The sequence below is a fragment of the Neopsephotus bourkii genome, unplaced genomic scaffold (genome assembly GCF_033783945.1).
Source record: "Neopsephotus bourkii isolate Nb327-2 ecotype Australia unplaced genomic scaffold, CSIRO-AGI_Nbou_v1 NB_1477, whole genome shotgun sequence".
NCBI lineage: Eukaryota > Metazoa > Chordata > Aves > Psittaciformes > Psittacidae > Neopsephotus > Neopsephotus bourkii.
The window spans coordinates 551,845-574,965 of record NW_026901953.1 but is presented as its reverse complement, the minus strand read 5'-3'; the positions used below and the strand labels follow the sequence as shown (position 1 = coordinate 574,965).

General features: G+C 54.4%; 1 protein-coding gene across 4 annotated transcripts; it reads left to right on the top strand.

Annotated features, from left to right (window-relative positions):
- The first annotated feature begins 788 nt into the window (after nt 1-788).
- FRMD6 (FERM domain containing 6) lies at nt 789-21,384 on the top strand. 4 transcript variants are annotated; one of them, XM_061369172.1, is made up of 15 exons: nt 789-936; nt 6,774-6,876; nt 8,763-8,938; nt 9,685-9,775; nt 10,042-10,184; nt 10,855-10,931; nt 11,583-11,769; nt 12,937-13,092; nt 13,892-13,957; nt 14,054-14,122; nt 14,307-14,481; nt 15,195-15,530; nt 15,646-15,771; nt 18,291-18,382; nt 18,502-21,384. In XM_061369172.1, the coding sequence occupies exons 3-15, from the start codon at nt 8,840-8,842 to the stop codon at nt 18,784-18,786; spliced, it is 1,902 nt and encodes a 633-aa protein (XP_061225156.1). In that variant the 5' UTR covers nt 789-936; nt 6,774-6,876; nt 8,763-8,839; the 3' UTR covers nt 18,787-21,384. The 4 variants fall into 4 exon arrangements, with proteins under 4 accessions (XP_061225156.1, XP_061225158.1, XP_061225155.1 ...); XM_061369174.1 differs by lacking the exon at nt 6,774-6,876 and having other exon boundaries at nt 790-936; nt 10,042-10,121; XM_061369171.1 differs by lacking the exon at nt 6,774-6,876 and having other exon boundaries at nt 790-936.
- The last annotated feature ends 1,737 nt before the right edge of the window (nt 21,385-23,121 follow it).

The following is a 23,121-nucleotide window of genomic DNA, read 5'->3' as shown; positions in this document are numbered from 1 at the left end:
CAAAAACAATCTCACCAGATGGCACTTCTGAAGAAGGAGCGGCTCAGAGATGCTTTGCTGCTAATTTATGGTGGTGCTGGTGCTGCTATTCCTGTCCTGGGTCACCTATGGGGCGACCTGTGTGTGTGATAGCTCTGTTACGTGTGTCGAGCGAGCACTGGCCCTCACACAAATGTGCCCAACTCACTTTTAAACCAACTGCCAGACCGTTAGCAGGGGCCTTAATGGGAACAGGCTTTGACCCTAATTCTGCTCCTGCCTCCACCCAACTCCAAAGTACTAGCTTAATATGCCAGCGGCACAGCCAGGGATCGGGATACTGGGCTGAGTGCAGAGGGTGCTTGGGCCCCTCCTCTCCAGAGGTGCTCGGGTCCCCAGTGGGGACACGTGAGTCCTTTTCTGGGAGATACCCAGGTTGCCCCAGGAGGATGCTCAGCTCCTCTCTCCGGGTATGTCTGGGTGGGTAAGTTCTCTGGGGGAGCTCGGGTCCCCCCTTGGAAATGCTCAGGTACCCGCGGCCGGTGCTCTCCCCAGGGGATGCTCTGGTCTCTTCCGAGCAATGTTCCCCGACGAGAACGCGGGCCCCCCGGGGCCGGAGGTGGGGTGCGTGTGCCTGACTACCGCCACCCCCTCCAGGGCAAACGCTCGGGTCCCCTCCCGGGGACAGGCGTTGGGTCCTGCGGGGCTGCTGTGTCCCCTCGCCGGGGCCGCCCGGTTCCCCCTCGCTGTCCCGGGGACCGCGCTGAGGCGGGAGGCGGTGCCGGTGCGCTCGGGGCGGTGCGGCCCGGGAAGGGGCGGGGGCGGCTGCGGGCTGGGCTGTACGGCTCCGCTAGGCTTGGCTCGGCGCGACTCGGCTCGGCTCGGCTCGGCGGGGCTCGGTTGGGCTCGGCTCGGCTCGGCTCGGCTCGGCAGGCAGCGCGGTCCCCGAAGCCGCAGGTAGGTGCGTGACCCGCGCCCCGCACCGCGCTCTCGGCCCGGCTTAGCCCGGCCCGGCTCGGTTAACTCGGCCCGGGTCGGCTCGGCGGGGCTACCGCGTCCCGGCGCGCCCCCCCCGTGCTGCCGCGGGTGGGCCCGGCGTGGGGTGCCGTGGGGCCGGCGCGGCTGCTTGTTGCGCTTGGGGGATGAGTTGGAGCCGAAGTGCGAGAGGCTCCGGCTGCAGGAATGCGAGTCATTTCCTCCGCCCGCCGCCCGCGGGGAGGTGAAGGAGAACGCATAGCGGCCGGGCTGCCCCCGACCCCATCCGCCGCTGCCCCTGCACGGCCCCGGCTCCGCCAGACCCTCGCCCGCGGTCTCTGCTTGCCCCGGGGTCTCGCTCTTCCACGGGTCCCCTCGTTTGCGGGACGCCTCACCCCAGGGACCCCTTGCGCATGGTTCACACTCACCCAAGCGTCCTGTCGCCCATGGGACGTCTTGCCCCTGGGCTGTGCTTACCCATGGGTCCCCTTGCCCCTGGGACCTCCTCACTCAGAGATCTCCTTGTCCCTGGGATCCTTTGCTTATGGGTCACACTTCCCCAAGCATCTTGTCACCCATGGGACCCCTCACCCCTTGGTCATACTCATCCATGGATCCCCTTGTTGACACTTGCCTGTGTGTCCCTTCATCCACAGGTCCTCTGACTCATGGGTTACACTCACCAGTGGGTCCCCTTGCCCATGGGTTACACTCGCCCATGGTTGCCTTGCCCATGGGTCCTTTTGCCTGTGGACAACACTTGCCCACAAGTCATACTCACCCACAGGTCCCCTAGCTCCTGGGATTTCCTCACTTGCCCATGGGTCCCCTTGCCTGCAGGGCTCTCCACCCCTGGGTCACACTCACCGACACATCCCCTTGCCTGTGATACCCCTTGGTCATGGGTCACACTCACCCACGGGCCACATTTACCAGTGGGGTTCCTCACCTGTGGGTCCTCTTTTTGTGTGAGACCTCTTTTCTGTGGGTCCTCTTGCCCATAGGGCCCCTCACCCATGGGTCCTGTCATCTGTTGTTCCCCTCACCCATGGATCTTCTCACCCATGGATCCTCCTGTTTCTGAGTCACAGTCACCTGTGGGACCCCGTAGTCCATGGGCCCCACTCACCAATGGGTCAGTCATGGGGGTGCTGTGGCTCGGGGTGCCACTAATGGTCTTCTCTGAGTGTCCCACTGGGGATGTGAGTCCCTGCCAGGTTCTGGAAGTGGTGAGGATAAACCCACTTTGGGCTTTAACTGACATCGTGCCCTCGTGGCAGCAAGGAAATCAGGGCTGAGGTTTCCCAGGACCATGCGTGGTGTTCCCACGTCCTTTGACTTGCACGTGGGAGTAGGGCAGTGCCCGGCCCCGCGTGCCCCCTGCCCCCACCACCTTTGCTGTCGTTGCAGTCCTGAATCAGCTTTTTCCTGCTCGTGGCTGATGCATTTCTGGTCATGAGGATGTTTTTATCTCTAAGCCAAACTCTGCTTTCCCAGTGATGCTTCAGCATGGCACTGATGGAGATGGGCGTGCGGAGCTTTGCCACTCTGCCTAATTCCCGGGCTGGTTTGTGTCGGTGTTTTTCCATGGGGCTTGCTTGCCCTCTCCAGTTCCTTGCTTGAAAGCAATGTTGTTTCGTTTAAAACTCCCAGTCCCGAAGGCACGTTGGGGTTTGGTTATAGGTACTGCCTTTTTACTATCGTTTTGTAGAGGCATTTCTTTTTTTAAACTGGGTTTATTCAGGCTCTTTAAACCCCAAGTCTGTAAGCAATTATTCCATTACATGAAAGTCAGGACGCTGAAAAAGATTAATTCAGACCAGATGTAAAAATAAATGTGAATTTCAAATTAAGATGATGTCAGCTCGCTCCTGCTAAAAAAAAAAGAGGCAGCCTTTGGACTCCAGATGGAGTATACAAATGATGGCGGTGGTTAAAATATCTGCCTGCTTCTTAATTGAGTTTTATGCTTTTTTTTGGCCTTGTCTGGAAAAAGCAGGCTTAGGATATTGCTCAAACAACAACAGAAAAGCTTTTTCCCCCTTGCTGCTGGGGGAAAGGGAAGTTTATGGAGGCTTCGGCGTGGCTGTGGGCTCTCCCAGCCAGAGCACCAGAGAGCAGCAGTGCCGGGGGAGGACAAATCCCCCTCTGCCCGCTTCAGGGTTAAAAAAGAAAGTGGCTTGGTTTTGGTTTGGTTTTGTGGGATCTGGAGCTGGAGGCGAGGATGCTGCAGGGCTCTGGATGGTCCAGGCGTGGTTATGTGCCGTTTGGCATAAACCGGAGCTGGTTTTCGGGCTCTTAGCTCGGTGCAGAGCGCTTTGCATCCTTTTTCTTAACCCCTCTCTGTGTGCACAAAGCATTGAGTGTTCCCCAGAGTGGGAATGGGTTTGGGCACTGAGCCCATGTATGGGAATGGGCCTGGGAGCGGGGCGTCAGGGATGGAGCTCCCCAAAAGTGCTTTCCCCTGGGAAAGGAAAGCCCAGGGTCAGAGCATCTTGGGTGGGGGTTATTAAATAGGGAGGTCCATGGTTTGGAAACTCAAGCACGCAGGATGGTGACACTGGCTCTTAAGCTGATTGGTGGTCCCGGGACCCTGCAGCCAAGGCTGAGGGCTAGATTGCCCAGGATTTATGGATGCTGCTTGTAGTGTGGGCTGCAACTTGCCCAAGGAGAGGCGAGCAAGGGCAATACTTCACATGCATCCTTCAGAGAGAAGCCTGCAGTCCCAGGAGTGACACCTGAGCTCTGGGAGGTTTGGGTGTGTTACTGGTGCAGCTTGGGGACAGTTCATAAAGTCCTGGGGAACGTGGTGGGGACAGGATCTGGACCTAGATGGGGGAGAAACAATCCCTCCCCAACCCAGTCTTGATGCCATGGATGCTCCAAGCAGGTAATACTATAATCCTGAAGGCTCGGGCAAAGTTTGCCAGAAGGAAATGAAATGGAAGGGGCTGGTTCCGTAGCAGAAGAGTGAAGAGGAAGAGCAGGCACTGTCCCTCCCTCACTGGAGCCTGTGCCAGGCGAAATCCATTTCTGTATGCATCCTCGCGGAGGCCGGGCGGCTTTATTTATATTTTAGTGCACCAAAGTAAGGGAGCGAAGAGGCCTGTGATGGCTCTGCTGTAGGTCACAGGCGGATGGAAAATCAGCACTTCCAGGCTGGATCCTGCTCAGTGCACGGCAGAAGGATGGGCTGGGGGAGCGGTTTCCCGAGCTGCCGTGGCTCAGCCCATGTTTCCCCATGTGCTGATGTGATGTCCCACAGGGCTTGTCTGCAGTGCTGGCTGTGATTGCAGCTGCAGCACAAACAGGAGAGGACAGAGGGGCCATTATCCCAGTTTGGGGATGATGCACTTGGCTTGGCCTTTTGTGGCTGTCCCTCGGGTGTCCCCAGCACCCACTCATCCTGTTGCTGTGGTCCCATTGCAGCAGCCAAAGGGGAGGAAGAGGAGGAGGGGGGAGAAGAAGGAGTGTTGCAGAGGTGGAGACAGGCGAGCTCCTGGGGGAACCCTCCTTGCAGAGGGTTTTTGGATACCTCCAGCACTTTGGGGCATCTGCTGGGGCTGGCCCCCGGCTGCCCAGGCTGAGTTTCCAGCATCCAAATAGTTTTTGTGGCGGATGAAGTAATGTAATATTTATAACCGAGTCCTTTTTCCCAGTGAAGGTCTCTTTCATCTGCCTCTCTTCATTAGGAGGAAACTGTTGAGTTCATGAAGAATTGGAGACAATTTTAATTACGGGGCAACCGCAAGCAGGAATTAATCTAGCTTTTGGGTTAGTAGAAGCTGCATTAAGTGACGGCCTTAAAACTTGTAATAACAGCTCATGCATACCTGCGCCCTGTGATGTGGGGTAAAACCGACTCTAAACACTTAAAAACAAGAAATTCCTGCCCTGTGAATTCATCTTCCCATCTTGCTCTGCACTTTGGGCAGCCTCTTGCTGCAGATGGCCTGTGCCTACGTGTGGGTCCCATGCGGAATCCCTTCTCTCACCCCTATTGTGACTTTGGGGGGGGCTGGAACAAAAACCTAGTAATGGGCTAGAGACCCCATGGGGCAGAATTTTTTATTTATTTTAATTAATTTTAATTTTAATTTATTATTTTATTTATTTTGGCAAGGGAGGTGAATTTGGGTGACAGAGAAAAGGGCTGGCTCTGCTGGAGGCTGGGGATCGTGTGGCTGCATTGAGTGGTTGGCACTGTGGTGGTCTGGTGGGTACCACGGCGGTACAAACCTGACCCAAATCCACAGGCTCAGAGACTCAGATGCTTCTTTTAGATGTGATTAAATATGTGGAGGGGGGAAGATATACTGCACATGCAAACCAGCCTGGCTTTGCAGGCACAGAAGCTGCGTACTTGCTTCTTTGGAAGAAAACCCCACCTCAGCTGACAAGTTCAAGCAATGTGAAATCCCCAACCCTGGAATTGCATCCAAATTGATATTTCCTATGAGGGAGCCTGGCACGCTGCTCCAGCACCTCCGTCTGGACTGGGCCCAGCCCCTGCCTGCCCTCGGCCGTGTTTGCAGGACCCTTTGCTGAATAAATCCCCCGCCGAGTCAGCAGTGACAGCCCAAGCTGCTTTTCCAGGCCCACAGGTCTATTGCATGATGTTTTCTTTACAGCAGAGCTTTGCAACAGGGTTTATTCCATGGCAAAAGTACAAGGGAGGGAGATGTTATTCCAGCAGGCTGGGCTGCAAACCACGGTGGATCGAGGGATTTTCTCTGCGTTGTCCTGGAGTTACACAGCACATAAGGCATTTGCAGTGCCTTCCTATGGAATCTTAATGTGTTTTCCCTGTAGCAGGGGAAATGCAGTTGGAAGACCTGGATCTCTGGGCACTGCTGAGCCTGATCTGTGCCCAAGTCCTCACTCTGTGTGTTTTCTCCAGTCAACTTTGCTCTCTGGATGGAAAACCCTTTGCAAAGCTGCCCAGGGTGGAGGTTCTCACTCTGGCTGTGGTGGGACCTGTGGCACCACCCCAGCGTGGCGTTCCAGGGGGGCTCTCCCTGCAATCCAGGGTCTTTCCAGCTCGCAACCGGATATGTGTGTGCTTTTTGATGGCGCTGGAGCGACTTGCTGAGGGCAGCGGCGCGGGGTCCCAGCGACTCAAAGCTGACATTGTAGGAATGAGCAGCAGATGCTCGGAAAGAATTTGGCGGCGTCTGGCCGAGGCTGCTGGAGGCACATCGCCCTGCAAGGGGCTTTGTGTGCCCACTTACTGAATCTGCCACAGCCCCAGCTCACAGAGGGCTGGCAGAGCCCCAGGGGATGCTCCTGGAGCTGAGGGGTCTCACAAAGCTGCTGTCCTCCCGTGATACCCTATGTGGTCATCTCATGGGGTGTTCTCATTCAGCAGCATTTTCTCTACAGATAACAAAATACATGGTTCTTTCCCTCATGTGTTTCACTTGCTTTTTGAGGTAGGGTCCTGCAGAGCTGCTGCTGAGGGAATGTTTTCTTTGGCTCTGGCAGTGCTGTCCCCACCAAGCTGCATGGTGCCCATGCTCTGCTGATGCCAGCTCATGTGTTTTAATCCCTGATGCTCAGGGACCAATTCATTTTGCAGGAGGAGGAGTAAATGTATTGACTGGCATGGGGATGAGCAGCCCTGGGGATGCCAAGAACAGTGTGGAAGCTCTCCCGAGGGATGCACAAGCTGCACAGTGTGGCCTGATGGCCAGCTTCTGCCTGGCTTTTAAAGGCAGTTTGGAGGCAGCGAGGTGATGGGATGTGACACTGGTGTTCTTGGCAGCATCCCGAAGACTTGGTTCCATTTCAGTGTACTCTTAAGAAGGTGTTCTCCTCAGGGATCCCACTATGAGCAGAGCTTGGTGCAGAGGCAGTGGTGGAGGAGGCACCCATTCCCAAACGGCTGCTCGTTCCTGTTGCAGGGATGCTACAAGGCCCCAGGTGTGCAGGGAGGATGCTGTGGTGCTGGCAGCAGAGAATAGCCTCCTGGGGAGGGGTTTACCAATAAATATGGGTGGGCTGTGCTTCTGGCTGTAGTCCTGAGCCCATGGGGCTGGTGCGAAGATGCTGTCCTGCACCCATTGGGGCTGCAAGAGACCTCTGCACCCACTGGGGCTGCAAGAGACTTCCTGTGGGAGGAGGGTGCTGGAGGGTGCTCCGGGGCATGGCTGCTTTGAGCTCTCCCTGCCATGGCCCATGCAGGTTGCTTCACGCCCAGCCCCGTGTCGGTGCACGAGAGGTGCTGGGCGCCCGGCTGGGGCCAGGATGTTTGCCAAATACCTTCAGCCCCGTTTTGTTCACCGCTGTGATTTTTAATGAACCTTGAAACCAACCCATCTGCTGCACTGTTTGCTCCCAGTTGGGATCAGTCGCGCCTGGGCACAGCCACGATAAATGGATGCAACGCATGAATGCTATGCATGGATGCAGTATGTGGCCACAATGCATAGATGCAATGCACAGCTTCAAGGCACAGCCACAATGCATGGCTGCAGTGCATGGTCATGATGCACTGCTACATGAGTGCAGTGCGTGGCCATGATGCATGGATGTAGTGCAGAGATGGAATACATGGCCATAGTGCATGGATGCAATACACATCCATGATGCATGGTGCAATGCACAGCAGCAATGTGTAGATGCAGTGTGTAGATGCAACATGTGGTCCTGATGCACGTCTGTGGTGTATGGATGCAGTGCATAGCCATCATGCTTGGATGCAAGGCACTGATACAATATATGACCATGAAGTGCAGATGCAATGCACAGCTGTGAAGCATGGCCACTGCATGTATTCAGTGCTGGGCCATCATGCACAGATGCAATGCACAGATGGCCATGACACATGGGTGCAATGCACGGCTACTCTGCACAGCTGTGCAAGGAGTCAGTGGTGCAAACCCAGAGTGGCACAGCAAGAGAGCATCACATCTGGATTTCCCAACTTCTGCAAAACCCCAGTAATTACCAAACAAAAAGTCACCTCAGGGCACGTTTTTCCCTGCTGTACAAATATGCAAGTTAAACTGTTTTGGAAGCCAAAGGCATTTTCATTTAGACCAAAGCAAATATTTGGTGGAGAGGGAGACACCATACTGTCCTTGGTGCCAGCATAAATCTATGGGTTAGGAAAAAGGTGAACTAGTTTAGAGTTTAAAAATCCTTGCTCCTGGTGTCATGTGTGTGTCTGTCCCTGGGAACAGTAATGGGGTAAAAAGTGCTTAAGGAATATTTGCCCTTGAAAATAAGAATTGGCTGAGGTTAGTGCTAGGACAGCTTCACCCCCTCAGCCCCGGGACAGATTTAGGCAAACGCTGGGAAATGGCATGAGACAGCGATTCCCATATTCAAATCACTGTTAGTGCTTGGGTTGTTGGATTTAACCCCCTAAAGAGCTGCAGCTGAGGGGACTGGTGCTGGAGGGGACACAGGGTCCTGCTGTGAGACCCGGCAGCGGCCCCTTGCCTTTCTGCTGCTGGCAGCAAAACCTCCCGCGCCGCCACACTGCTCCTCTCCGGCAGAGCCGGGTTTGTTCCCAGCAGATAGACTTCTGGTTTTTATAATTATGCCAGGAAAGCCTTTTCTGAGGTTTTTCTGAATTTGAGCCGGGAGAATAAATCTGCTGGGTCAGGGGTTTTGGGCTCAGCTGCCCTAACCGTGGCGCCAGGGTTGGGATACAGGGTGGCCGTGGTGGGGTGCATGCGGAGGTTTTGGGGGACACCCCGATCCCAGAGGGTCATGGTGATGGGTGGGAAGGGTGCCTGCCTCGGGATGTGGGAAGCTGCGGGTGCCATGCACAGGGCTCAGCCCCCCCATCTCACCTGCAGGGATGGCGCCCGCGGGGACCGAGGCCACCCCGGCCCGCTGGTGAGGTGCCCACTGCCCGCCCCAAGCCTGGAGCACGATGAACAAACTGACCTTCCACAACAACAGAGTCATGCAGGACCGCCGCAGCGTTTGCATCTTCCTTCCCAACGACGACTCCCTCAACATCATCATCAATGTAAGGCAGCACAAGGACCAGGGTAACCCTGAGCACTGACGTTTTCATCACACCTGGGGGCTTGCAGCTCTGTGCATTTGCAAGCTCTGGGTTTGCTTCTGGTTTCAATTCGGAGCCTGCCTGCTCTTGCCCTTCCAGAGAAATGCACACGAGTTATTCCCCCTGAAAGCTGTGGCTGCGTTTTATGCTCTCCTGCTTCTTCTCGACTCGATGTGCTGCTGGCAGAGCTGTGATTTTGGACAGGTGACCTGCTGCATGCCATCCCACCGGGGGGCATGATGCGGAGCAGGCAGTCTCTCCTCCCTCAGTCCTCACCCCACATGCCCACTGCAGATGGCAGTTCAGCCTCTCATACCCCAGTGAAGGAACAGGAGGGGTTTGGCTCTGATTTGGATGTAGTATGAAATATGAAATTCCCAGGTTTAATTTTTTTTTAATTGATCACCAATATTCTATTTTCTGCCCCAAAGCCATCTCCCAGGCTGGTTGCAGTGAGGTCTCCACCACCTGCCGCTGCTCTCAGGCTGCCCCATGCATCTGCCCTGTGCGTTCCATCACTGGGAGAGCTCTGGTCCTGCACCCCAGGATGGGAACCGGCTTTTGGGGACTTCCATTTGGCCCCATGGAAAAATGAGCCCCACAGCCCAACCCGTCACTCTCCTGCTCCTGCTTGAGGATGCTGCGGCGGGTTTGGTGCCTGCCTGGCTCAGCCACAGACGCAGCAGGGACTGTGTGGGTTTTTGCAGGTGAAGATTTTGTGCCACGAATTGCTGGTGCAGGTGTGTGATCTCCTGAGGCTGAAGGACTGTCACCTCTTTGGGCTCAGCGTCATCCAGAGTAAGTCAGGGGCTTATACCATGGGTCCAGTGCCCATGGCCAGTCCAGCCCAATGCCATCACGGCTCATCATGGCACGATGCCCCTGGGTAAGGGGTGTGTGTTTGTCCAAATGTGGATGCAAATTTACACAACCCTTTGGTGGCTCCTTATTAAGTGACAGGGAGGCTATGGACCCCCCACATCACCCACTGATGGGAGAGGGCAGGGCTTGGCGGGATGCAGGGGGCACAGTGGGGATGCTGATGCCAGCTCTGTCCCACTCAGACAATGAGCACGTGTACATGGACCTGGCCCAGAAACTCTACAAGTACTGCCCTAAGGAGTGGAAGAAGGAGGCCAGCAAGGTCAGCGGTGAGGTCTTGCATGGAGAGCTGACGGCAGTAAGGCCACCTCTGTCCCCGTCGCAGGTCACTTCCAGGAGATGGGAATGCAGCCGAAGGGTGGGAGGGGGCACTTGGCTGTTAGCCTGCACGGGTGGGGGGACGGGCGTGCAAAGTGAGTGATGGCTGTCACTGCAAGTGCCACTGTGTGCCCCCCGCTGGGGACGCGTCCTCCAGGCTCCCCACCCTGGAGCTGTGAGTTTTTCCTCCCTTACTTCCTTACACTTCAGCAGGAATTCTAAGCTGCCCCCTCTTCTGGTTTCTAAAATCAAGTGTTTGGGTTTTTCCCCTCAAAGCACCTTTTAATTATTTCAAGGCAATGTGCTGACTGGGTTGGTGTGAAGGCTCCTGTGCTGGCACTGAGAATAGGGCTGGTGGGTGACGGGCTGGGAGGGCTGGAAGAGGGTCAGCAGCAGCAGTTGGGGGCTGCACCCCCCTGGGGGTCTCAAACCCAGCCTCCTGCTTCTTTAAATCCAAATCTGCTTTGTGCTTCAGCACACTGGGAGACAAAAAAGGGTTTAAACTCTAATTCAGGGGAAAAGTACGAGCAGTGTTAGCTAATGAACTCCTCCCTGTGGCTTTTTTTGGGGCGGCAAAGGGGTGGCCATGAGGGACCTGGCCCTGGGCGAGCAGAGGCAAGGGGCAGGGGCGTGATGCTGGGGTCTGCACAGGAGCCCTGAAAATCTCCTTCTTCCAGGGGATCGACCAGTTTGGCCCTCCGATGATTATCCACTTCCGAGTGCAGTACTACGTGGAAAACGGCAGGCTGATCAGGTAGGGTGCACCCACCTATCCCACCGTCGGGGGCACCCCCCAGGCTTGGTGGGGAGAGCTGCTGGGTGGGGGGGGGCACCCAGAGGTACCCCTGGCTCAGAGCCTCAGGATGCCATGGGATGCTGCTGGCATCCCAAAAGCTGGAGCTGTTTGTGGCAGGGTACCGAGCGGCTGCTCCTGCCACCCACTATGTGGGGGCACATGGGGACACTGCTCCCAGCCAGCCATGGTGGAGCCTTTTGAGGGGCTGGGGACATCGTACTTAGGGCACAGCCTGATTTTAATTCACACGTGAGCCTGTGGCCAGGTGGGAGCTTCAGGTCCTGTTTTGGGGAAAAAAACGATTTTCAGGGTCTTGGGCGCTTGGGGACACAGTGGCATCTGCAGCCCCGTGGGGATGCTTTTTGAGGGGTTTTTCAGCTGCAGGAGGCACTGGCTGGAAATTTGAGCACAGCAACGTAGCTGTGATTTTGCACCACCTAATAGGATCCGGCTTTAATGAGTGGGGGAAAGGGAGCAGCCAGCCCTGCTCCCTCTGTAAGATCTTCCCACCGGGAAGAAGGTGCCAGAGTTGTCTCCCACCTCCTGGTCTTGGTCATGAGTGGGTGTCCTGCTGGCTCCCCTCTCCTCTATCGTCTGCTGTCCCCACAGTGACCGGACTGCACGCTACTACTACTACTGGCACCTGCGGAAGCAAGTGCTGCACTCGCAGTGTGTGCTGCGGGAGGAAGCCTATTTCCTGCTCACTGCCTTCGCCCTCCAAGCCGACCTGGGTGACTTCAAGCGCAACAAGCACTGTGGGAAGTACTTCGAGCCTGAAGCCTATTTCCCTGCCTGGGTAAGCGAGCTGTGATGGGGTCCCCACTCTGAGCTCATGTGAATCCCCGTGAGGCTGCTGATGCTGGGCTGCTCAGAGGCTTCCCAGGCCGCCAGCGTTCCTGCTGCTTCCCTGTCTCTGGCTTAGTCCCAGTTATTAATAACATGTGACAACTGTGGGGCTGCAAATAGCTGTGGGCAAGCAGGGTTGGGGTTGCTGTGGTGGCTTGGGCAGCTCATTCCACTGCTGGGGATTTCCCTATGCACTGCAGGGATGCTCACAAGGGCTTCCCTGTGTGCTATGTACCATCATGGCATCATCCCGCCATCACCAGGTACAGCCCTGTAGGAACTGGTGTCCTCCATTGCAGCAGCCACAGTGTAGGCAGCTCTTGGGGTAGTCCTGGAGGGAAACTGAGGCAGAGCACAGTGTGACAGGCAGCCTCACATTACCTCCAACCATCAGGCAGAGCTGGGTGCTGGGGCAATGCCATCCCAATGATTTTGCACAAGAGAGGAGTAGAGAGTGGTCCTGTTCTGTATGGCACAGTAATGGCAGACAGCTCCCATCTGGGACCCCATAGCAAGGACACGGTGCCAGCCTCTGAAGGGTACCCAAAACCAAGTCTGTTTGTTACCAGACTAGTTAGAGAGGAGTGGTGAAGAGCTTCACAGCTGTGTGGGATGTGCCCTGGGACCCGAAACAGCTGAACCTCCTCTGTGGTTCCCTACAGCTGGGGCTACCTGCGGATGCTGGCAAGGGGAAAGTTCATGAAGTCCTAGCCACCACTGCTCACTTTTATGTGATTTCTGGGGTTTGCCTCCAAATCTTCCAGCTTCTCTCTTTTTCACACATGTCAGTGAGGAGTGATGGCCCCAGGGCTATGTTCCCATGGGGAACATGTACAATGTCCATGCATGGCTCTCCCTGCCCTGGCATGGGTGTCACCAGTGGTGTGAGCTCCATGGGCCAGGCACACTGGGAAATACACATTTCCCAGTGGGAACTCCGGTTGACTAGAGGTTGTTGGCTGCTGTATCTGTTTTATTTTAGCTTGCAGGTCTCTATAGTAAAGCGTACTGCTCCAGTTTCCCTTTCCCCTTGAGATTGCCGCTGTTCAGGAGTGCCAGGGCTGGCATCCAGCCCCAAGCAGCTCCCCTGGACAAGCTCCCTTTCTCCTCCAAACAGGTGGTTGCAAAGAGGGGCAAGGACTATATCCTAAAGCACGTCCCAAACATGCACAAAGATCAGTTTGCTCTGACGGCCTCCGAAGCGCACCTCAAGTACATCAAGGAGGCTGTCCGGCTGGATGATGTGGCTGTGCACTACTACAGGTTGTACAAGGTGAGCCCCAGCCATGAGCTCAGGCTGGGGACTGGGTTCAGGGCTGCTTTTTACTGAAAGGAGCAACTGCCAAACCACTTCTAAGGTATTTTGGGAAGACCTGCATTTGAGTTGGGACTCACTGGCTGGAGCAGGGCAGCTTGAGGGCAGTGCTTCGCTCCCAGAGGCAGGGAGATGCAGCTTTATATCATCCTGCCATTTTCTACCAGTTATGGAGAGGCGAGAGGTGGCCAGGGTGTGGGGAAGTAGCTCTGGGGTTTCTGGGATCTTATTTTTTGGTATCTCCTCCTTAAGAAATATGTGCTGGAGTTTTCTCCTGGGAACAGGGCGATTTGTTTGCTGGGTGCTGGGAGCTAGTGCTTCACAAACCATTCTATAGCATCCTTAAGTTAAAGAGAAGAACCCTCCAGGAGAGCACAGCGTGCTGGTGTAGGAGCACATTGGACTCAAACATAAAGGTGCCCCAGCTGTGTTTCTGAAGGTCCTTCCAAGTTTTCTGAGGTTAAACTGCTTTTCTAGAGCCTTAAGGTGGCGTGGCAGCTGCTTGGGGGTTGAGACTGGGAACTTGTGAGAGGTTGTGACCAGGCAGTGTGTGTGCATCATTAATTAAACAGTTGGACTTGATGATCTTAAAGGTCTTTTCTGACCTAAATGTTTCTATGATTAATGTGGCACCTACCACATGTGGCTGTTGCTGCTGGATGGGAGGTGGGGGGATTACAGGAGGATACCTTGGTTGGAGGGCGGGGAGCAGATTTCTGCACTTCATGCTGCAAATGATGTATTTTTCCTCCTTTAGGACAAAAGGGAGGTTGAGGCCTCCCTGACACTGGGGCTGACGACACGGGGCATCCAGATCTTCCAGGTAGGCAGCTGAGGGAGGGCAATGGCACGGCCCCCTCCCTGCATGGGCAGTCCCTGCCAGCATCCTCAGCTGGGCCCGCCTCTTCTCCTGTTGCAGAACTTGGATGAAGAAAAGCAGCTGCTCTATGACTTCCCCTGGACAAATGTGGGAAAACTGGTGTTTGTGGTGAGTGCCACCATCCCCAGGCAGAGCATCTCTGCCCGTGTCGCTCCTGGGCTCTGATTTGGGCATGGGCTCTTGTCACAACACCTCAAGCACGATGATTGCAGTGCGGGTGAAGGGGTTGATAGGTGGGCTGCAGCAGGAGTACCTTCCTCTCTGGGGCTGACGTCCTCCCTCTCCCACACAGGGCAAGAAGTTTGAGATCCTGCCGGACGGGCTGCCCTCGGCCAGGAAGCTCATCTACTACACGGGCTGCCCGCTGCGCTCCCGACACCTCCTGCAGCTGCTCAGCAGCAGCCACCGGCTCTACATGAACCTGCAGCCTGTGCTGCGCCAGGTCCGCAAGCTGGAGGAGAACGAGGGTAGGTGCCCCTGGGGCATGAATCCCACCAGCACCAGGCCCCTGCCTGTATGACGTCCTTGTGCCAGCCCCATGGCTGGGGACAGGTCATGGGGTGGCTGTCCCCACGTTGTCCCCCTTGACTGTGCATCAGCATGCCCTGGCCCTGACCAGCCTCTCCTGGATGGAGGGATGCCCAAAGACCCTCAGGCACTGCTGTGGTCCCTGATGGCCCAGTTCCTTCCAATGCCTCAATGCAGCACTTCCCAGTGCCCCATGTCTCATTTCCAAGCTCAGAAACCCCTTGAGCAAGCATGAGATCCTCTTCCTCTTTTTTCCACCCCTCATCTTCCTTTTCCCCTCTTCCTCTTCTTCTTCCTTCTCCTTGTCCTCATCTTGCTTCTTGTCCTCCTCATCTTCTTCATCCTCCTCCTCATCTTCATCCTCATTTTCCTCTTATTTCTTCACCTCCTGCTCATTTTCTTTCTCCTCCTCTTCTTCCTCTTCCTCCTTCTCCTGTTATTCCTCTTTCTCCTCCTCCTACTTTGAAGCCATAGCACAGCACAGAGCACAGCAAGTCTGAGGCTCCCCACCATCCCCACCATCCCCAGGTGCCACCAGGACAGGGCTGGCTGCCCTCCTGGGCTTGGGTGACAGTGCCCTTGGGGAGCAGGGTGCTCCAGGGGGTTGTGGTGCAGGCTGCCACATGCTGACAGCGTGTCACTGGCCTCGCAGAGAAGAAGCAGTACCGTGAGTCGTACATCAGCGACACCCTCGACCTGGACATGGAGCAGCTGGAGAAGCGCTCGCGGGCCAGTGGCAGCAGTGCCGGCAGCGTGCGGCACAAGCGCCTGTCCCGGCACTCCACTGCCAGCCACAGCAGCTCCCACACCTCGGGCATCGAGACCGACCCCAAGCCCAGGGAGATGGGGCCCGAGGATGGCTTCTCGGGTGGCAGTGCCCACCGCAAGCTGAAGACCTGCAGCTCCATGACCAGCCATGGCAGCTCCCACACCTCTGGGGTGGAGAGCGGTGGGAAGGACCGGCTGGAGGAGGACTCCCAGGATGATGGTGAGACACCAGCTGAGTGAGGGCTTTCCAGCTTGGGTCTCACCAGGTAACTGGGGTTGGAGGGTGCTTGGGAGGTGCGCATCAGTGACTTGTCCCATCTCATCCTTGCCTGCAGAAATCGAGATGCTGGTGGATGACCCCCGGGAGCTGGAGCAGGCTGGTGAGATGGAGGTGAGCCCTGACATGTGCGTCTACATCACGGAGGACATGCTACTGTCGCGCAAGTTCAATGGCCACTCAGGTAAGGCGATGTCCGCTTTTATTTCCAATCCTGCAATGCAAGTCACACCTTTGGTGTTCAGCAGAGGAAATCAGCCCAAGCCATCCTGGTGGGACACCGGGTAAAGCCACTTACCCCACGGGTTGAAGGCAAGATGGGATAAACTTGGTGAAACTACAGAAAGAAGGGGTTTCCTGGCAAAGGTGCAGGTTTGACTTGCAGCAGGACTGATGCTCCATGCTGCTGCCCCATGGCACAGGAGTGTGTGCCCAGGCTCGATGGGTTATTTGGAGATGGCAGGAGCTGCCCACAGGTGATGGACATAATTTCATTGATGTTCTCAATTGCTGACCTGCACTCGTTTTTATGACAACTGCTCACTTGTTCCCATGAGCATGAGCACTGTTATAGAATCATAGAATAGTTAGGGTTGGAAAGGGCCTTAAGATCACTCAGTTCCAAACCCCCTGCCATGGGCAGGAACACCTCACATTAAACCATGTCACCCAAGGCTCTGTCCAGCCTGGCTTTGAACACCGCCAGGGATGGAGCATTCACAACTTCCCTGGGCCTCAGGGCCTCAACACCCTGACAGTAAAGAATTTCCTCCTTATATCCAATCTAAACTTCCCCTGTTTAAGTTTTAATCCATTACCCCTTGTCCTATCACTACAGCCCCTAATGAAGAATCCTTCTCCAGCATCCCTGTAGGCCCCCTTCAGATACTGGAAGGCTGCTATGAGGTCTCCACGCAGCCTTCTCTTCTCCAGGCTGAACAGCCCCAACTTTCTTAGCCTATCTTCATACGGGAGGTGCTCCAGTCCCCTGATCATCCTCGTGGCCCTCCTCTGGACTTGTTCCAACAGTTCCATGTTCTTTTTATGTTGAGGACACCAGAACTGCACACAATACTCCAAGTGAGATCTCCTGAGAGAGAGAGGAGGTCTCACCTCCTTCGACCTGCTGGTCACACTCCTTTTGATGCAGCCCAGGATATGGCTGGCTTTCTGGCCTGCGAGCGCACACTGCTGGCTCATGTTCATTTTCTCATCGACCAGCACCCCCAAGTCCTTCTCCGCAGGGCTGTTCTGAATCTCTTCTCTGCCCAACCTGTAGCTGTGTCTGGGGTTGCTCCGACCCAGGTCTGGGACCTTGCACTTGTCATGGTTAAACTTCATTGAGGTTGGCATCAGCCCACCTCACAAGCGTGTCAAGGTCCCTCTGGATGGCATTCCTTCCCTCCAGCGGATCAACCGAACCACACAGCTTGGTGTCATCGGCAAACTTGCTGAGGGCGCACTCAATCCCACTGTCCATGTCAGCGACGAAGCTGTTGAACAAGACCGGTCCCAACACCGATCCCTGAGGGACACTGCTCGTTACTGGTCTCCAGCTGGACATTGAGCCATTGACCACAACTCTTTGTGTGTGGCCATCCAGCCAGTTCTTTATCCACCAAGTGGCCGATTCATCAAATTGATGTCTCTCCAATTTAGAGACAAGGATGTCGTGTGGGACAGTGTCGAACGCTTTACACAAGTCCAGGTAGATGATATCAGCTGCTCTACCCCTGTCCATCAGTTCTGCAGCCCCATCATAGAAGGCCACCAAATAGGTCAGGCAGGATTTCCCCTTAGTGAAGCCATGCTGGCTGTCACCAAGCACCTTATTGGTTTTCATGTGCCTTAGCATGCCTTCCAGGAGAATCTGCTCCAAGATTTTGCCAGGCACAGAGGTGAGACTGACTGCTCTGTAATTCCCTGGGTCATCCAGTTTCCCCTTCTTCAAAATGGGGGTTGTATTTCCCTTTTTTCAGTCATCAGGAACTTCACCTGACTGCCATGATTTTTCGAATATGATGGTCAGCGGCTTAGCAACTCACTCAGGACCCGCGGTTGGATTTCATCAGGTCCCATGGACTTGTGCAAGTTCAGGTTCTTAAGATGGTCTCAAACCAGATCCTCTCCTACAGTGGGCCCAAGTCTTCATTCTCACAGTCCCTGTGTCTGCCTTCCAAGATTTGGATGGTGCGGTCAGAGCCTTTGCCAATGAAGACGGAGGCAAAGAAGTCATTCAGAACCTCAGCCTTCTCCAAATCCTGTGTAGCTAGTTCTCCCAATAGCTTCCAGAGGGGGACTACATTGTCCCTAGTCTGTCTTTTCTTTGCAATGCACCTATAGAATCCCTTCCTGTTACCTTTCACATCCCTGCATTATCACAAGTATGAGCCTGGTTTCTCCAGAGCTGTGCTCAGAGAGTTGCCTGCATTTCCAGTTCTGTGCTGGGAGCTACTGGGAGGTCTCATGGGGTGCCAAGATCCCTGGGGACAGCTTTGTATGTCATTTTCTTGCAAATTTGGGATGCTTTGTAGATAACATTGGTTACAAGTGGAGCTGTTGGGGTGAATGCTTCCCATGAAGCTGAGGGTGCTTTTGCCCTCACAAAGCAAGGTCCAAGCCTGCATGGGCAGCAGGCACAGATCCCAAGAGAGCTGAGAAGCCTTGAAACAACCTTCACATCCTCCTATCTCCTCTGTGCAGGGCTTATTGTGAAAGAGATCAGCTCCTCCACCTCCAGCTCCTCAGAGACAGTGGTGAAGCTGCGGGGACAGAGCACTGACTCCTTACCCCAGGTACGTGGTGCTGGTGAGGCTTAGGAGAGACCTGAAGCCCTGCTGGCACTGGGGTCTTGGGTTTCCCTGACCCCTTTGGCTCCCCATGGGGTTCTGAGCCTCCTCTCTGCTTTGCCCAGACAACGTGCAGGAAACCGAAGACATCAACCGACCGGCACAGCCTGAGCCTGGACGACATTCGTCTCTACCAAAAGGACTTCTTACAACTGGCCAACCTCTGCCAGGACACAGCCCAGAGCTACACCTTCGGCTGTGCCCATGGGCTGGAGGAGGAAGGGCTCTACTGCAATGGCTGCTTGGCCCAGCAGTGCATCAACATCCAGGAGACCTTCCCTGTCAAAAGAACCAGCAAATACTTCTCATTGGATCTCACCCATGATGAAGTCCCTGAGTTCGTTGTCTGAGCACCACAGGGGGCAGGACCAGCTGCCCTCCCCCTAAGGGAGGCTGGGGCTCCCTGCCCTGCATCCAGGCTGTCAGTGTCGCCTTTCCCTCACCCCACACCTCTCCCTGCAAACCAAGGCCGTGGAAACTCGGCGAACACCACAGCAGTGGGGGGGATGGAGTCCCTGGGCATGGCAGAGTCCCACCGGCGGTCCCCCAGCATCCTTTCTCCTCCGGATGAGTCTGTGCCAAACACAAGTTGTTTTATTTCAACTGGGAGAAGCACGACTTGTTTGAGCTCACAGAAGCCAGCCTGTGTTTTCTCACTGCCTTGTGGCGAGGTGGCCTTTTCTCCTCCTTGCCCCCATCCTCAGTGCTGCCGGTGGCTCTGGCAGTGGCTTGGTGGCAGCCGACGCTGGAGAGAAAGTGCCAGACTGTTGTGTTCAGGTCAAGCCAAAGAAATGTAAATACCCTAAAGGCCAGTATAGGGAGGAAGAATTAAGCAATAACCAGCCGGGGATTGATGAGCTGTGGAGGAAGGCATGGCCAGCAGCATCAACCAGAGCATCAGCCCAGTTCTTCCAAAAACCACGTGCTGGAGGTGAGGCCAGAGCTTTCCCAGCAGGATGGCTGGGAGCTCTCAAAGCCATTTGCAGCTTCATTTTTGTTCTTCTTTTCTCTGAGAAAAAAAAAACCAACAACCCAAAAATACCCATCCAAGAAAGCCAAAAGCAAAGGATGATAGAAAAGAATAGGTCACCTGTAAGAATATTGCAATAATGCATCCCAGACTTTGAATATATAGAGATTACATATATAAATATATCAAGGTATGTATGTTTATATATGTCTGGATCTTATAGACCCATTTGCATTTTACTTCTGCCCTAAAATACCTTTTATACAAAGGATCTGCCTCTCTTCTTTAATGAACCATATAAATAATCGTATTTTTTTCTAAGCACTAAGTGAGAAAATAGACTTTCGTCTTGAGAAGAATATGTATGCAACCGCGTTGTAATTGTGGCTCTTCCTGGTGCAGTCTCTGTTGTATTTTACCAAGGCTTTTCATGCATCTTTAAGTTTCTTACAGTTCAAATAGTTCTGCTAAAGAGTGATGGTGATGTGCTAGAAAAACCCAAGGGCGGCTTCTGAGTGTGTCCAAGGGAAGCCAGCCTGCCCAGATGTAATACTTACCATCAGTACCGGAGGGTGAAGCATTACAGCAGCTAATACAGCACAGTGTCTTTTTAGTCAATATTTTTAATTAGAGTTTAGTGACTGACAGCCAAAGTTTTGCCATATTTTGATATACCACCTTTTGTAACTGGAAATTTTTCTTAAAAGAAAAAAAAATACTATTTTATAAATAAGGACAATCTTATTTTTATAAAAAATGTTGGGAGAGAGAGCCAAGAAGGGAGAACTGATACCAAAAGAAACAGAGCGTGGCTGTTGGCACAGTGCAAAACCCCTCAGTGTTACTGTGAGGAGGGAGCTGGTAGGGGAGAGCTTCAGGCACTGCTGTGGCCCTGTACTATGGGACCGTGGCACGATCCCAGCGTGTCCTGATCCCAGCACTTGATCTCACCCAGCACAAGGGATATTATTGGAAATAATAGACAGCCAAATGCTGGCAAAGCAAGCAGGAAGATGGTGTCCCCAAAAGATGTTTTTTATCCCCCCTAAAGCTGCCCAGGGCAGCTGGAGGGATGCTGCATAAGGGGCTCAGGCCTATGTGCTTCGTTCTAGTTTTGGGGGGACCCCAGAAAACACCCAAAAAGCCTCATTTGTGGGTACCACATCTCAGAGTGGGATGCTTGCATTTGGTAGCAGCAGCTCCACTCCAGACCCTTGTCCACAGCCAGGTTTGTGGTTGCTGGGTGGCGTGTGTCTGCCATGCATGGGCTGGTATGGTCAGGAAAATACCCTAAATTCATCCCCAGCCTCTTCTTTTCCCCTCTACCAGCCCCTGTGAGGCAGTGGGGCTGCAGCACCCGGGTGGGGGGGTCCTGCTGGTATCCCTCCACCAGCAAGTCGGGGGTGCCCTCCATGGGACACTCACCCACTGTTCTGCAGAAACATAGCTGGAGAGACAAAAAGGGTAAATCATGTAAAGAAATGCCCAGTGATGTTCAGAAAGCACTGGAGGTGGTGGGGAAGCAGCTAAATCAGGGCTTCTCCATTTCTTCTGCCCCGTTATCTCATAGCTGAACCTGGAAGAAAGCAGGGTTTGGGGTGTTAAGGAGGGCAGCAATGGAGCTCACCCCTGGGAAAATGGGAGTGGGGCTGTGCCAGGGAGCAGTGGGGGGGACATAGAGGTGCCATTTATTCCACAGGTGGCCAGGGTGTCTGCAGGGTCCTGCTGGGAATGGGGTGGCAGTGCCTGACTGCCCCTGCAGTAATGAGCTATCTGTCTGCACGAACGAAATAGTCCTTTCTGTGAAAGGATCTTCCCGTCAGGGCGATGGGAGAGCCAGTGACTGTGTTGCAAAAGGGAAACACAGGGAAAGCTATAGAAAAACCCCGCAGTGAAATCATTTTGTACCAATGAAGTCTGTTGTGTGCCTTTTGCGGTACGGCTGGAAACAACAATAAAGTGACAGTTGTTTGCATTACTTTGCCTGTTGGTGATTTAAAATGCTGCCAGGCTGAAGTGAGTGATGAAACAACGGGTGCATTTAATGAATGTGGTAAATTTACTGTGCTCTCCAGCATCACCTGGCTCTGGAGAACAGGTAAAAGCAGCAGCCTCTGGTGGGGGAAGATGGACTGATCCTTTCCATCCTGGGTTTTGGTGATTTCTAGGAAAGGGAGGACCAGTTCCAGCCTGTCTCCAGGCCCCCCCAGCCCAGCCTACCAGGGCTTGGCTCCCCACCCCAGGCAGTGGGAGATAGTAGTCACCAGTGTGATGAGGGAGGTGGTCCTCTGCCTACTGCGCTTCTCTCTTTAATCCTCTTTTTTCCCTCCTTCTCTGCTTGGAGGAGACTCTGCTTAGGGAGGATGAGATGGGTGTTTGGGAGCAGCACCCAGGTGAGTTTCCACAGGGGAGCAAGCTTCACCATGTTAAAGATGTGACCCTGACCAGGATCCTGCCCAAGAGGCCAGGATGGCATCCGGCCTCAGGCTGAGCATGAGGATGCTGTCAGAGCTTCCACCTCCTCTTGAGGCACCTGGTGGGAATTTCCCAAGGCCCCAAGCTCTGTGAGTGCCTGGACAGGGAAGACTTCATTTTCTCTTCCCTGAGTTGATGTTTTTGGATGAAGCGTGTGGATTCTCCAGTGTCTGATAGAGGCTTTGTGCTGCAGCCTTTCCCCTCCAACATGCAGGGCCACCCTCCCATCTCCCAGGCCACTAGTGCCAATTAAAGTTCTCACAACATAATTAGTCAGGTCTTTTCTTCTTCATGTTGCCAGCTTTGCTGATCCTGGCACCCACTTCCTCCAGCCAAGGAAAGCTGTTATGTAAGGTACTAATAGAATCATAGTTAGGGCTGGAAAGGACCTTTCCACATCCTCTTTCCCAGTTTTCTGAGCATCTCTTGATCCTCAGCGTATTGATCCCCTCACACCCAGCCCACTCATAATTGCTGAGATGCAAGTGGTAGGAAAGATAAAGGCTGTCTGATGTGAGGAGTTCACCGTTACTAGGAGCAAGATCCTGATTTCCTGCAGAGGATGAAGATCCTGTTCTCCTTTGGGGAAGCAGCATCAGTAAAGCTTCCTGGCTGGTTTCTCCAAGCATGCTGCAGACTGGATGCGATTCTGTGCCACCCTAACACTGGTACCATGGGGGCTACCAGCATCCCCAGGAGCCTGGACACCTGTGGGACCTGCACTAGAGTCTGCCTGCCTTTGCCATCCATCCCTCCTCCAAGAACCCTCGGAGAGGTATGGGGATGGAGACGTGGGGCTGTGCACTTCTGGTGTGGGGCATACACACTGCACCCTTCCCCTGGCACCCTCAGCATCCATGGTGGAGCAGTGGAGCATCCTATGCCTTTTCTTTGAGCTCCAAAAATAACTGCATGTTATCAGTGATTTCCCTTTGTCCTCTAAAACCAGTCCTCGTCCTCAGTGAGGCGGGTGCTGACCGTGGGGTGGCCACGGGTCTTGGTGCCCAATTGTTGATAACACCAGACGTTGTCGGGGCAACTGATTGCCTCACGCAGGAGGGAGGAGTACGAGGGAGCAAGGGACTTCTGGGATGGGGACTGCATTGTCTGCTACTAAGTATAGCCTCCATATTTCATCCTTGGCCTCTAAAAACCCTCAATTTTCCTAAAACCAGATGTTGAATGTTATTTTGCATGAGCCAGCCCTGCCGCCCAGGAGGGAGGGATGGGAGGGGCCTCT

Bases quoted from the DNA above. Each gene is read 5' to 3' on its own strand.
- FRMD6 (XM_061369172.1), top strand. From the start codon at position 8,840: ATGAACAAACTGACCTTCCACAACAACAGAGTCATGCAGGACCGCCGC. The intron at 10,932-11,582 runs GTAGGGTGCACC...CTGTCCCCACAG, and splicing joins GAAAACGGCAGGCTGATCAG to TGACCGGACTGCACGCTACT. The intron at 13,958-14,053 runs GTAGGCAGCTGA...CTCCTGTTGCAG, and splicing joins GGGGCATCCAGATCTTCCAG to AACTTGGATGAAGAAAAGCA.